The sequence below is a fragment of the Neoarius graeffei genome, chromosome 13 (assembly GCF_027579695.1).
Source record: "Neoarius graeffei isolate fNeoGra1 chromosome 13, fNeoGra1.pri, whole genome shotgun sequence".
Taxonomy (NCBI): domain Eukaryota; kingdom Metazoa; phylum Chordata; class Actinopteri; order Siluriformes; family Ariidae; genus Neoarius; species Neoarius graeffei.
This window is the reverse complement of record NC_083581.1, coordinates 46232798-46249594: the sequence shown is the minus strand read 5'-3', so window position 1 is coordinate 46249594 and position 16797 is coordinate 46232798. Positions and strand designations below refer to the sequence as shown.

General features: G+C 46.6%; 1 protein-coding gene across 2 annotated transcripts in view; it reads left to right on the top strand.

The window, feature by feature from the left end:
* The window catches only part of dlg4b (discs, large homolog 4b (Drosophila)), a 106242-nt gene that overhangs the window by 30340 nt on the left and 59105 nt on the right, over positions 1-16797 (top strand). Inside the window, exons 4-5 of one of the 2 annotated variants that reach the window (XM_060936864.1) lie at positions 10387-10405; positions 16261-16265. The exons of the other annotated variant lie outside the window; for it this stretch is intronic. Coding sequence (XP_060792847.1) covers positions 10387-10405; positions 16261-16265 — 24 coding nt within the window. The remainder of the gene's footprint in view (positions 1-10386; positions 10406-16260; positions 16266-16797) is intronic. 2 annotated transcript variants of the gene reach the window in all.

Sequence of the window (16797 nt, the reverse complement as noted above, 5' to 3'; positions counted from 1 at the left end):
CACATCACGTCACATCACACACCACATCACATCACATCACATCACATCACATCACATCACATCACATCACATCACACACTGTGGTGTATGATGTGGTGTGTGGTGTGTGATGCGTTGTGGTGTATGGAGTGATGTGGTGTGTGATGTGTGTGATATGCTGTGTGGTGTGGTCGGATGTGCTGTGTGATGTGATGTAGTGTGTGATATTGTGTGTGATGTAGTGTGTGATGTGGTGTATGATGTGGTGTGATGTCTGGTGTGATGTGTGATGTGGTGTGTGGTGTGATGTGGTGTGTGATGTGATGTGTTGTGTGATGTGATGTGTCATGTGGTGTAGTGTATGACACAACACACCACATCACACACCACATCACACCACACACCACATCACACCACACATCACACACCACACATCACACCACACCACACCACACACCACACCACATCACACACCACACCACACATCACACATCACATCACACACCACATCACACACCACATCACACACCACACACAACATCACACCACACATCACATCACACATCACACACCACACATCATACATCACATCACACACTACACCACATACCACACACCACATTACATCACATCACATCACACACATCACATCACACACCACACCACACACCACATCACACCACACACCACATCACACCACACACATCACATCATACACCACACCACACACCACATCACATCATACACCACACATCACACCACACATCACACCACACACCACACCACACCACAGCACACATCACACACCCCATCACATCACATCACATCACATCACATCGTACACTACACCACATTACACACCACACCACACATCACACACATCACATCACACACCACATCACACCACACACCACATCACATCATACACCACATCACACACTACATCACACACAATATCACACCCCACATCACATCACATCACATCACATCACATCACACATCACATCGTACACTACACCACACCACACATCACACCACACATCACATCACACACCACATCACACCACACACCACATCACATCATACACCACATCACATCACACCACACACCACATCACACCACATCATACACCACATCACACACTACATCACACACAATATCACACCCCACATCACATCACACACCACATCCGACCACGCCACAAAGCATATCAACACATCACACACCATATCACTCCATACACCACAACACATCACACACTACACACCACATCACACTCCACATCACACCACATAGCACATTACACCACACAGTATATCACACACCACACCATACAACACATCACAGCACATCACACACATCACATCATACACCACATCACACACCACATCACATCACACACCACATCCGACCACACACCACACCACACACCACATCACACATCACATCACACATCACATCATACACTACACCACATCACACACCACACATCACATCACACATCACATCACACACCACATCACATACCACATCACATCATACACTACATCACATCATACACCACACATCACACCACACATCACACATCACTCCACATCACATCACACATCACATCATACACTACACCACACATCACATCATACACTACACCACATCACACACCACACATCACATCACACACCACATCACACCACACACCACATCACATACCATATCACACCACACACCACATCACATCATACACCACACATCACACCACACCACACATCACACCACACACCACATCACATACCACATCACACCACACACCACATCACACCACACACCACACCACACCACACATCACACCACACACCACACCACACATCACACCAGACATCACACCACATCACACACTACATCACACACAATATCACACACCACATCACATAACACACCACATCCGACCACACCACACAGCATATCACACACATCACATCACTCCATACAACACAACGCATCACACACCACATCACACTCCACACCACATCACACCCCACATCACACCACATAGCACATTACACCACACACTGTATCACACACCACACCATACAACACATCACAGCACATCACACACCACATCACACACAATATCACACACCACATCACAACATACACCACATCCGACCACACACCACACCACACAGCATATCACACACATCACACACCACATCACTCCACACACCACATCACACTCCACACCACACCCCACATCACATTACACCACACACTGTATCACACACCACACCATACAACACATCACAGCACACACATCACATCATATACCACATCACACCACTCCACACACATCAGATCATACACTACAACGCATCATACACTGTACTCCGCACCACATCACACACAATATCACACATCACACCACTCCCCACACATCACATCATACACCACAACGCATCATACACCAGACACCACATCACACCACATCACACCATACCACACCACACACCACAAACATCGCACCATACACCACACACCACACCACATCACACCACTCCACACACATCACATCATACACCAGACACCACATCACACCACACCACACACTACATCACACACAACATACACCATGATGCATCATAAACCACACACCACATCACACCATATCACCCACCACACCACCACACCACACGCCATATCACACCACACACCACAATGCATCATACAACCCCGATTCCAAAAAAGTTGGGACAAAGTACAAATTTTAAATAAAAATGGAATGCAATGATGTGGAAGTTTCAAAATTCCATATTTTATTCAGAATAGAACATAGATGACATATCAAATGTTTAAACTGAGAAAATGAATCATTTAAAGAGAAAAATTAGGTGATTTTAAATTTCATGATAATAACACATCTCAAAAAAGTTGGCACAAGGCCATGTTTACCACTGTGAGACATCCCCTTTTCTCTTTACAACAGTCTGTAAACGTCTGGGGACTGAGGAGACAAGTTACTCAAGTTTAGGGATAGGAATGTTAACCCATTCTTGTCTAATGCAGGATTCTAGTTGCTCAACTGTCTTAGGTCTTTTTTGTCGTATCTTCCGTTTTATGATGCGCTAAATGTTTTCTATGGGTGAAAGATCTGGACTGCAGGCTGGCCAGTTCAGTACCTGGACCCTTCTTCTACGCAGCCATGATGCTGTAATCGATGCAGTATGTGGTTTGGCATTGTCATGTTGGAAAATACAAGGTCTTCCCTGAAAGAGACGTCGTCTGGATGGGAGCATATGTTGCTCTAGAACCTGGATATACCTTTCAGTGTTGATGGTGTCTTTCCAGATGTGTAAGCTGCCCATGCCACATGCACTAATGCAACCCCATACCATCAGAGATGCAGGCTTCTGAACTGAGTGCTGATAACAACTTGGGTTGTCCTTCTCCTCTTTAGTCCGAATGACACGGCATCCCTGATTTCCATAAAGAACTTCAAATTTTGATTCGTCTGACCACAGAACAGTTTTCCACTTTGCCACAGTCCATTTTAAATGAGCCTTGGCCCAGAGAAGACGTCTGCGCTTCTGGATCATGTTTAGATACGGCTTCTTCTTTGAACTATAGAGTTTTAGCTGGCAACAGCGGATGGCACGGTGAATTGTGTTCACAGATAATGTTCTCTGGAAATATTCCTGAGCCCATTTTGTGATTTCCAATGCAGAAGCATGCTTGTATGTGATGCAGTGCCGTCTAAGGGCCCGAAGATCACGGGCACCCAGTATGGTTTTCCGGCCTTGACCCTTACGCACAGAGATTCTTCCAGATTCTCTGAATCTTTTGATGATATTATGCACTGTAGATGATGATATGTTCAAACTCTTTGCAATTTTACAACCCCGATTCCAAAAAAGTTGGGACAAAGTACAAATTGTAAATAAAAGCGGAATGCAATAATTTACAAATCTCAAAAACCGATATTGTATTCATAATAGAACATAGACAACATATCAAATGTCGAAAGTGAGACATTTTGAAATTTTATGCCAAATATTGGCTCATTTGAAATGTCATGACAGCAACACATCTCAAAAAAGTTGGGACAGGGGCAATAAGAGGCTGGAAAAGTTAAAGGTACAAAAAAGGAACAGCTGGAGGACCAAATTGCAACTCATTAGGTCAGTTGGCAATAGGGCATTAACATGACTGGGTATAAAAAGAGCATCTTGGAGTGGCAGCGTCTCTCAGAAGTAAAGATGGGAAGAGGATCACCAATCCCCCTAATTCTGCGCTGACAAATAGTGGAGCAATATCAGAAAGGAGTTCAACAGTGTAAAATTGCAAAGAGTTTGAACATATCATCATCTACAGTGCATAATATCATCAAAAGATTCAGAGAATCTGGAAGAATCTCTGTGCATAAGGGTCAAGGCCGGAAAACCATACTGGGTGCCCGTGATCTTCGGGCCCTTAGACGGCACTGCATCACATACAGGCATGCTTCTGTATTGGAAATCACAAAATGGGCTCAGGAATATTTCCAGAGAACATTATCTGTGAACACAATTCACCGTGCCATCCGCCGTTGCCAGCTAAAACTCTATAGTTCAAAGAAGAAGCCGTATCTAAACATGATCCAGAAGCCCAGACGTCTTCTCTGGGCCAAGGCTCATTTAAAATGGACTGTGGCAAAGTGGAAAACTGTTCTGTGGTCAGACGAATCAAAATTTGAAGTTCTTTATGGAAATCAGGGACGCCGTGTCATTCGGACTAAAGAGGAGAAGGACAACCCAAGTTGTTATCGGCGCTCAGTTCAGAAGCCTGCATCTCTGATGGTATGGGGTTGCATTAGTGCGTGTGGCATGGGCAGCTTACACATCTGGAAAGACACCATCAATGCTGAAAGGTATATCCAGGTTCTAGAGCAACATATGCTCCCATCCAGACGACGTCTCTTTCAGGGAAGACCTTGCATTTTCCAACATGACAATGCCAAACCACATACTGCATCGATTACAGCATCATGGCTGCGTAGAAGAAGGGTCCGGGTACTGAACTGGCCAGCCTGCAGTCCAGATCTTTCACCCATAGAAAACATTTGGCGCATCATAAAACGGAAGATACGACAAAAAAGACCTAAGACAGTTGAGCAACTAGAATCCTGCATTAGACAAGAATGGGTTAACATTCCTATCCCTAAACTTGAGCAACTTGTCTCCTCAGTCCCCAGACGTTTACAGACTGTTGTAAAGAGAAAAGGGGATGTCTCACAGTGGGAAACATGGCCTTGTCCCAACTTTTTTGAGATGTGTTGTTGTCATGAAATTTAAAATCACCTAATTTTTCTCTTTAAATGATACATTTTCTCAGTTTAAACATTTGATATGTCATCTATGTTCTATTCTGAATAAAATATGGAATTTTGAAACTTCCACATCATTGCATTCCGTTTTTATTTACAATTTGTACTTTGTCCCAACTTTTTTGGAATCGGGGTTGTACACTGTTGAACTCCTTTCTGATATTGCGCCACTATTTGTCGGCGCAGAATTAGGGGGATTGGTGATCCTCTTCCCATCTTTACTTCTGAGAGCCGCTGCCACTCCAAGATGCTCTTTTTATACCCAGTCATGTTAATGACCTATTGCCAATTGACCTAATGAGTTGCAATTTGGTCCTCCAGCTGTTCCTTTTTTGTACCTTTAACTTTTCCAGCCTCTTATTGCCCCTGTCCCAACTTTTTTGAGATGTGTTGCTGTCATGAAATTTCAAATAAGCCAATACTTGGCATGAAATTTTAAAATGTCTCACTTTCGGCATTTGATATGTTGTCAATGTTCTATTGTGAATACAATATCAGTTTTTGAGATTTGTAAATTATTGCATTCCGTTTTTATTTATGTTAGGACTAGGACTGTTTTGGCCTCTAGAGGCCGCTGTTATTTCCTTTTCATGTCGTGTTCATTTTGGCCTCTAGAGGCCGCCACTGTTCCTGTGTTTTGAGTTTGTGTTAATTGCCTAATTATCTTCACCTGTGTCCTTAATTAGTTTGTCTATTTATACCCCTGAGTTCAGTCCTCTTGTCACGGAGTCTTTGTGCTGTTATGTTTATCTCCAGTTTCCTTTGTACTGTGTTTTTTGATCTTCTTAGCTTTTGTATTTTTGCACTTTGCTTTTCTTTTGGATTATACTCTTTGGTTTTTTTTTGTCTTTTGTTTTGCCCTGTATATAGTGTATATAGTTTAAATAAACCTTTTGATTCTTTTTCTACTTCCGCCTCACGCCTCTGCATTTGAGTCATCCCCCTGGTGGCCTAGTGGGGGTTTGCTGGATTATCACACCAACGAACCAGGTTCGAATCCCAGCAAAACCCTAACAGAAAGACTCCGTCATGACCGACTCAGCAGAGGCTGCTTCAACTGTCTACCCGGCCAATCTTCAGGGAATTATGGCAGCTTTGACACGCTTCGGAGCGACCATGGACGCTCATGGACGTACGCTCACCAGCCAACGTGAGGCCCTCGCTCGCCACGAGGAACTGCTTCAGCAAATTGGGAAAACCCTGGCACAGCTGACATCTCTGCCTGCATCTCCTGCTCCTGATCCAGTTCCTGCTCCTGATCCAGCTCCCACTCCTGCTCCAGTGCCTCCTGCAATGCTGCCTTCTTCACCTCGCGAACCCAGCCTTCCTGCACCACAGAGGTATGACGGCAAGCACAGTGAGTGCCGAGAGTTCCTTACCCAGTGTCAACTCACCTTTGAGCTTCAGCCTACCACCTACACTATGGATCGCCGCAAGATTGCCTTTGTGATCACCTTATTAGCTGGTAAGGCGCGAGCCTGGGCTACTGCTATCTGGCAAAGACAGGGACCTGAGTGCTTTGATTTCCAGCTGTTTTCTGAAGAGATGCTTCGGGTCTTCGATCAGGCAGACATCAGTACCGACGCAGCCCGAAAGCTCATGTCCATCCGGCAAGGAGGAAGCGTCGCAGATTACGCCATCTCGTTCCGAACACTCGCAGCAGTAAGTGGATGGAACGAGACTGCCCTGGTGTCAGCCTTCCACCATGGTCTGTCTGACCCCATCAAGGACGGTCTGGCCTCTATTGGATGCCCAAGTGACCTCGAAACCCTCATCTCACATGCTATTCGTCTGGACAACAGGATGAGAGAATGCCACCAAGCCTTGAGCCCCCCCAGCCTCCCTACCTCTACCTGGAGACCGTCTACCTCCTTCAGTGACTGTCCAGAACCCATGCAAGTGGGTCGTACTCGCCTCTCCGCATCTGAGAGGGAGCGCAGAAGGAGGGACAAGTGCTGCATCTACTGTGGCAAGCCTGGTCACTTCCGAGCATCATGTCCCGAACTCTTGGGAAAAGGACCGCCCCGTCCAGCCGAGGGAGGGTTGTGACGGGGCCTACCCTCTCTCCCGGACTCCCTGGCCAAGGAATCTACATCCCGGTCTCCATCTCCTGGGGTGAGTCTGTCCACTCTTGTCAAGCTTTGATAGACTCAGGGGCGGCTGGGAACTTTATGGATATTCACTTCGCCCAAAGCATCAATATACCTACTGCACCTCTTGAAGTCCCTCTGTCTGTGTCTGCCCTCGATGGCCAAGCGTTAGGTGATGGAAGAGTCACTCAAGTTACTTCTCCAGTCTTCCTCCAGTCTCAAGGTCACAAGGAAGAAATATCCCTGCACCTGATTCCTTCACCTGAGTTCCCAGTTATTCTAGGCCTTCCTTGGCTTACTCGCCACAACCCTCGCATAGACTGGGTAACAAGCCAGGTTGTGGAATGGGGCCCTGCATGCCATGCCTCTTGTCTGCTCTCTAGCTCTCCTGTGTCTCCTGCTGAGCCCCCTGATCTCACCGAGTTATCTCAAGTTCCCACAGAGTACTGGGATCTCAAGGAGGTATTCAGCAAGAGCAGGGCCGCCGTTCTTCCTCCGCACCGGGCCTACGACTGTGCCATCGACTTGCTCCCTGGGACTACCCCTCCTCGTGGCAGACTGTTTTCACTCTCTCAGCCAGAACGCAAGGCCATGGAGGAATACCTCAAAGATGCCCTGGTCTCTGGGTTTATTCGACCCTCCACTTCACCTGCTGGAGCCGGCTTCTTCTTTGTCGGCAAGAAGGATGGGGGGCTCCGACCATGTATTGATTACAGGGGCCTGAATAAGATCACTGTGCGCAACCGATATCCCCTTCCGCTGATGTCCACAGCTTTCGACCTGCTCCAAGGCGCCACCGTCTTCACCAAGTTGGACCTACGGAACGCATACCACCTCATCCGTATCCGACAGGGAGACGAGTGGAAGACTGCCTTTAACACCCCGTCTGGGCACTACGAATACCAGGTGATGCCCTTCGGACTCACCAACGCACCAGCTGTTTTTCAGGCCCTAATCAACGACGTCTTAAGGGACATGATTAACCTATACGTTTTTGTCTACCTCGACGACATCCTTATCTTTTCCAAGACCGTGCAGGAGCACCGCCACCATGTCCGCCAGGTTCTCCAGAGGCTGCTACAGAACAATCTGTTCGCCAAGGCCCAGAAATGCGAATTTCATGTTCCCGAGGTCTCCTTTCTGGGATTTATTGTACGGACAGGCCAACTCCAAATGGACCCTGCCAAGACCCTGGCCGTCCGGGATTGGCCTACTCCCAAGTCCGTTAAGGAGGTTCAGCGGTTCTTAGGATTCGCTAACTTCTACCGCAAGTTCATCAGGAACTTCAGTTCTGTGGCAGCACCCATGTCAGACCTCACCAAAGGGACAGGTGGATCTTATGGCTGGTCTCCTCAGGCAGAAAAGGCGTTCAAAGACCTCAAGGACCGCTTCTGCACGGCACCCATTCTGGTTCTCCCGGACACCTCCCAACCATTCATCGTGGAGGTGGACGCCTCGGACAGTGGTGTCGGCGCGGTGCTCTCTCAACGTTCGGAAGGAAAGCTGCACCCCTGCGCTTACTTCTCCCACCGCCTGAGTCCTGCTGAGTCCCGGTACGATGTGGGGGATCGAGAACTGCTAGCGGTCAAACTGGCCCTTGAGGAGTGGAGGCACTGGCTGGAGGGAGCACAACATCCATTCCTGGTTTGGACTGACCACAAGAACCTGGAGTACCTCCAGCAAGCCAAGAGACTGAACCCTCGACAGGCTAGGTGGGCCCTGTTTTTCAGTCGGTTTGACTTCACCCTCTCATACCGCCCCGGCTCCAAGAACACCAAACCTGACGCACTGTCCAGACTGTTCTGTGCCACTAACAGGGAGAATGAAGTCGGGCCTATTATCCCTGTGTCCCGGATTGTGGCCCCTGTCCGCTGGGGTATTGAGGAGGCTGTCCGACGAGCCCAACGCCAGGACCCCCGTCCTGGGACGGGGCCACCAGGCCTCTTGTACGTCCCACATCAAGCCCGGGCCAAGGTTCTCCAGTGGGGTCACTCTTCCCCTCTCACCGCCCACCCGGGAGCTCGGAGGACCCTGGACTTCCTGAAAAGACGCTTCTGGTGGCCTAACATGGAGAAGGAAGTAAGGTCATTTGTCCTGTCCTGTGAGGTTTGCACCAGAACCAAGAACCCACGACAGCGTCCCCAGGGTCTCCTGCATCCTCTGACCATTCCCCGGCGTCCCTGGTCCCACGTGGCAGTCGACTTTATCACGGGTCTCCCTGAGTCACAAGGTAACACGGTCATTTTGGTCTTAGTTGACAGATTCTCCAAGGCCTGCCGCTTCATACCACTGTGCAAACTCCCCTCTGCTCTTGAAACTGTGAAACTTTTGTTTAATCATGTCTTCCGAGTCTTTGGTCTTCCACAGGACATCGTCTCAGACCGAGGGCCCCAGTTCTCCTCCCGAGTGTGGCACGGGTTCTGCAAGGTCATCGGAGCCACTGCCAGCCTCTCCTCTGGGTTTCACCCACAGTCCAATGGTCAGACGGAGAGGCTCAACCAGGACCTGGAAACCACCCTGCGAGGCCTGGCTATGGATAACCCGACATCGTGGAGCACCTGGCTGCCATGGGCGGAGTACGCCCACAACACCCTGCAGTCATCGGCCACCAAGCTGTCGCCATTCCAGTGCCAATTCGGGTTCCAGCCACCTCTGTTCCCGGACCAGGAGGAGGACGCGGGGGTGCCCTCGGTCAACCAATATGTGAGACGGTGTCGCAAGACCTGGAGCAAGGTCAGGAAGACCCTCATACAGACCTCCAGAACCAACCAGACTCAGGCCAACCGCCATAGAAGACCTGCACACGCTTTCCGCCCTGGGCAGCGTGTTTGGCTGTCCACTAAGGACCTTCCACTGCGGGTGGAGAACCGCAAGCTTGCTCCTCGCTACATTGGCCCCTTCAAGGTGGTGCGCAGGGTGAACCCTGTCTCCTACCGGCTCCAGTTGCCCCGGACTCTGAGGATCAACCCCACTTTCCATGTTTCCCTGTTACGGCCCGTACTGACGTCTACGTATGCCCCTGCCCCTAGGAACCCCCCACCCCCCCGCATCTTCCAGGGGCAGACTGTGTTCACTGTGAATCGCCTGCTTGACTCCCGCCGGGTCCGCGGCGGGTTGCAATATCTGGTGGACTGGGAGGGCTATGGTCCTGAGGAGCGCTGCTGGGTTCCTGCTCGGGATGTCCTTGATAAAGAACTATGTAGGGACTTCCATTCGGCCCATCCGGATCGCCCTGGGAACGTCAGGAGACGCTCCTAGAGGGGGGGGTCCTGTTAGGACTAGGACTGTTTTGGCCTCTAGAGGCCGCTGTTATTTCCTTTTCATGTCGTGTTTATTTTGGCCTCTAGAGGCCGCCACTGTTCCTGTGTTTTGAGTTTGTGTTAATTGCCTAATTATCTTCACCTGTGTCCTTAATTAGTTTGTCTATTTATACCCCTGAGTTCAGTCCTCTTGTCACGGAGTCTTTGTGCTGTTATGTTTATCTCCAGTTTCCTTTGTACTGTGTTTTTTGATCTTCTTAGCTTTTGTATTTTTGCACTTTGCTTTTCTTTTGGATTATACTCTTTGGTTTTTTTTTGTCTTTTGTTTTGCCCTGTATATAGTGTATATAGTTTAAATAAACCTTTTGATTCTTTTTCTACTTCCGCCTCACGCCTCTGCATTTGAGTCATCCCCCTGGTGGCCTAGTGGGGGTTTGCTGGATTATCACACCAACGAACCAGGTTCGAATCCCAGCAAAACCCTAACAATTTACATATTGTACTTTGTCCCAACTTTTTTGGAATCGGGGTTGTACACCACACACCACATCACACCACACACATCGCACCATACACTATAATGCATCATACACCACACCTCACACCACACTCCACACCACATCACATCACACAACACCACACACATCACACCATACACTACAACGCATCATACACCACATCACATCACACCACATCACATACCACCACACCACACACCACATCCAACCACACACCGCATCATGCCACACAGCAGACCATACACCACATCACACCACACACCATACACCACATCATTCCACACACCCTACATCACAACGCATCATACACCACACATCACATCCCATCACACCACACCACAACGCATACTACACACCACACCACACCATATCACCCACTACACACCACACCACACCATATCACCCACAACACACCACACCACATCATACACCATGTCACACCACACACCATATCACACATCATATCACACACCACATCCAACCACACACCACATCATGCCACACAGCAGACCACACACCACATCACACCACACACCATACACCACATCATTCCACACACCATACATCACAACGCATCATACACCACACATCACATCCCATCACACCACACCACAACGCATACTACACACCACACCACACCATATCACCCACTACACACCACACCACACCATATCACCCACAACACACCACACCACATCATACACCATGTCACACCACACACCATATCACACATCATATCACACACCACATCCAACCACACACCACATCATGCCACACAGCAGACCACACACCACATCACACCACATCACACCACACCACATAACTCCACACACTGTACACCACAACGCATTATATACCACACCACATCACACCCCATATCACACACCACATCACACACCACACCCCACATCACACCACATAGCACATTACACCACACACCGTATCACACACCACACCATACAACACATCACAGCACATCACACACTATATCACATCACACACCACATCACCCCATCATATCACGTACCACATGACATCACACCACAACACAATACATACCATATCACACAACATACCACACCACATCACATCACATACCACACCAAGTGGCTGTTTAGCAAATGAATAACGGGAGTGAATAAAGCAGCTCTCTCATTTGCTGCCATATCACTATATCTTCATTTTGCTGTTAGGGCTGACAAATTTGTGTAACTAATTATAAAAACTGTAATCTCAAGTCCTCAGTGATGGCTGATGAAGCACCTTTATGACCAAAAACATTTAATATGTATGGAAGGAGTCTCCAGTGTCAGCTCTTTGTAACAATTCAGAGGTAAAGCTGTAAATGTAGGTTTTCTGACATGTTCAAGACAGAAGAGTTTACACTTTATTTTTTCTTGGTAACATGAGAAGCTGAGAGTTTTCTTATTAACTTCAAGACAATTTTTTTTCTGTACTTAGTCTATCATGCATAGTTTACAAACAATTGAATAAGTTATCTCAGAGCTAACATTCATATTGATGTTCAAAGATTGTTAAAATTTCTTCTGCCATTAAAGTGGACTAGTTCACATTAGCCATACCATACAGCTGTGTGCCTAAAATGCTAGTTACTAAGGCTAACAAATGTTAGCCTTAATTAACTAGCTAGCTGTGTTATTGGGTGTAGTGTGTATGTGGAGTAGCAGTAACACAGCTGTGCTACTTGAATATCTGTGAAAATTCAACACACACACACATGAGCATGCACGCACGCACGCACACACACACACACACACACAGGCACATAGAGTGAGATAAAGCTTGCAAGTTATTCTCATGACTCATTTTTGCATAACTCTTATTGTCCTTTATATGTGTGTGTGTGTGTGTGTGTGTGTGAGAGAGAGAGAGAGAGAGAGAGAGAGAAAGGAGTTCCCACACTTCAGGTCAGACACAGCATTTTAGAATTTTCCCACGCTCTGCATCACTCTGTCTATCCAGTCACGATTTCACTCTCTCTCTCTCTCTCTCTCTCTCTCTCTCTCTCTCACACACACACACACACACACACACACACACACACACACACACACTTCCTCCATGTTATCTATCTGTCCATCTCTCTCCATCACTTCTTTTATTCAGTTCATGATGCCGCTGTCCAGTCACCATGGAAACTATCAGGCTCCACTGGTTGCGTAGCAACTGACATCACCAATGGAGGCAAAATAAAGATGAAAAATGAAGATGTGTGTGTATGTGTGTGTGCGAGAGAGAGAGAGAGAGAGAGAGAGAATGAACGATGGATCAATACGTTCTAGTTGGCAAGTGAATAAATGCTAAAATCTGTGAGATTTTACATGATGATTTCACATGGGCATTGGCATCATTATTTTTATCATCATCGTCATCATTATCTTCAGCATCAGTATCATCTTCATTATCTTCATCACCATCATCATCTTTGTCATCCTCCTCCTCCTCATCATTATCTTTAACACCACCACCATCATCGTTGTTATCGTTATAACCATAATCATCATCTTTATCACCACCACCACCATCATAATCATCATCACCATCATTATCATCATCTTCTTCTTCTTCATCACTAGTATAATAATCATCATTATCTTCATCCTCCTCCTCATTGTCATCACCATCATCAACATCACCATCATCTTCATCATCATCTTCATCACCACCACCATCATTGTTGCCATCATCATAACCATAATCATCATCTTTATCATCTTTATCATCACCACCACCATCCTAATCATCTTCATTATCATTGTCATCGTTGTTTTCATCATTATCATCATCTTCTTCCTCTTCTTCTTCATCACCAGTGGATGTAGCAGTTAGCACTTTACCTTATGTTTGACTAGCACACAGACTGGATGTGACTCAGCAGTCCGCTGATTGACAGCTGCTAATAACGCTAATAGGAGATGGTTAACTCCTCGCATCCTGTTAGAGAGCAAACCTGAGAAGATTTAGGAAAATATTCTCTTCTCAGTAATCAGAATTTTTCATTTCTGTCCCTTAATGTTACGACACTAAATCTAGGAAAAAAACAAAAAAGAAAAGTCTTGTTTTCATCTGATTCACTCACTGCTGTCCTTGTCACTGGTGACAATTGGTAACCCTGTCGGCTTGGTGGCTGTGTCGTCTGCGGCATCTTTTGCTTTTCAGGGTTAGTAGCGGATATAAAGATCCACAATCAAGGGATGCTAACCCCAGACTGTGGGTAAGTAGGCTGCCCTCTTCCGTACTTACGTCCCCCAATGGCAATGGCGCATAGTGGACTCTTGAGAGACACATATCTGCTACGTCGTATGCCAGTGGGGCGGTCAAAATTAAGGTCAGTGGGTTGACCCAAGCTGGGACTGACCCTTTTTTTTTTTTTTTACAGGGATGGGTCATTAGCCCAACGCCCAACCCCCAACCTGGAGAGCCAGGTACTGCAATTTGTCTGGCTTTTCACCTGGAACCTACCCAGCAAGGTTGAACCTACCAGGGACTGAGGTCCCAGCTGATATAGCTACCAGGATCATAAAAGTGCACAAACCTCCCCACCACTTTAAGACGCAGCACTTAGGGAGGTCATCCGATTAAGTGCTCTGTAAAGTGTACTTGGCCTGCCCCGGGGGGGGGGGATCCTGATCTACAGTAGCAGCTCTTTAGCAGTAAACATCGTTTGTCGGTGCATTTTTGGTTGTGCGTCTTCACACACACACTATTTCCTTTTCCAACTGAGAATAAATGTTTGTAGTTTATTCATGTGGAAGTGGGCTGAGTTTGTGTGAGTTGGGGGTCCTGTAACTTTTCAGAGGCGTGTGTTACTGACTTGGGTCTGTTCAATGCAGGAATTCCATCTTAATACCCCATCTCCATCAGTAATATCATCTTATCTCCCACTCAGACATGTCGGATGTCTCACAGTGATCACCCTGTGGCATGCTGTCACCACTGGCAATGCTGACACTCGACATTGCCTCTAATACGTATGCCATAACTCATAGTCTCATCATCGAGCTTAAAGTCGTCCTGGTTAAAGTGGACAGGCGTGGGTGAAGGCAGCACTGAGAAATCTTCCACAGTTGAAAAAACACCCTCACTTTAACTCTTCACTGTTCTCCATATTTAGCTAGCTTGCTAAGCTACTGTCAGGAGTGTATAGATTGGGTGAGGTTGTGGCATGGTGCATCTCTAATAATATTGGCTCCTTTTTTAATCAGTCAATCATGCCAACACGCCTTCAATCTGACTTTCTGTTTCAAAAGGAAATACATCTACATATGTAATCAGATCACTTTTATGAGGAGTTTATTACCTGTTGCAGTATTTTAGTCTCACACACACACACACACACACACACACACACACAAAACTTGATTTTCTGTCAAATTTTCAAAGATTTTCTTTCTCAAAGCTACAGTGAAGACATGTAACTTCATCATCACCTATTATACCACTCTGCATTTCATCTGCATTAGTAACACTGACACTGACACTAAAACTAATCGAGACAGAAAGCTTGGATATTTAGCTGATACTAGCAAGGTCCAGTATGAGCGTTGCTATGGTTACAGTGTGAGATTCTTTTTTTGTATATCAGCACAGAAAATGGACAATCCTTCTCCTAGCTTCAGAATTTCTTAAAGTTTCTCCTTTGCTTTAATTTGTTTTAGGAAGAACACACACACACACACACACACACACACACACACACACACACACACACACACTCTCTCTCTCTCTCTCTCTCTCTCTCTCTCTCTGTCTGGCTCTCACACACATTCTTGTACTTCTATCTTTGTGGGGACACTCACTGACATAATGCATTCCCTAGCCACTTACTGTAACCATAACCATCGTAACTAAATGCCTAACCCCAGCCCTTACTCTAACCCTAACCTAAACCTAATTCTTTCCTGAACCCTAAAACTAAGCCTTAACCCTCAAGCAGCCCTTTGAAGAAGCGAGGACCAGCCAAAATGTCTTCACTTTCCAAAAATGTCCAAACTCTGTTGGTTAAAAAAAAAACCAGTCCTCAATATGTAGCAAGTACAAGTGTGTGTACACACACACACACACACACACACACACACACACACACACACAGAGCTAAAACAGCACCAAGGTTTCTTGTCCCACTCTGATGACATCATAAGTCAGACTGATGGGATCTTGGCTGCAGTCATTCCTGAGTAGAATGCTGAACTCTCTCTCTCTCTCTCTCTCTCTCTCTCTCTCTCTCTCTCTCTCTCTCTCACACACACACACACACACACACACACACACACACAGAGAACGTGTTTTCTCAATGAAAATTGCAGTGTAGAAATAAATCAGGAACACAACTAAAATAAATTAATACTAAAATTATTTATATGTAGAACCTCAGTGGTTCTGTCTGGTGTCATGATGGTGTAGTGTGTAACAGCCAGTGGTTCCATCCTGAACATGGGTTTATCTCTGTGTAGAGATTCATATGTTCTCCCCATGTCTGTATCAGGTTCTTTGGTTTCCTCCCAGTGTATTAATGGTTTCATTAATTTACACTGTGTGTGTGTGTGTGTGTGCAAGCGAGCGGGCGTGTATG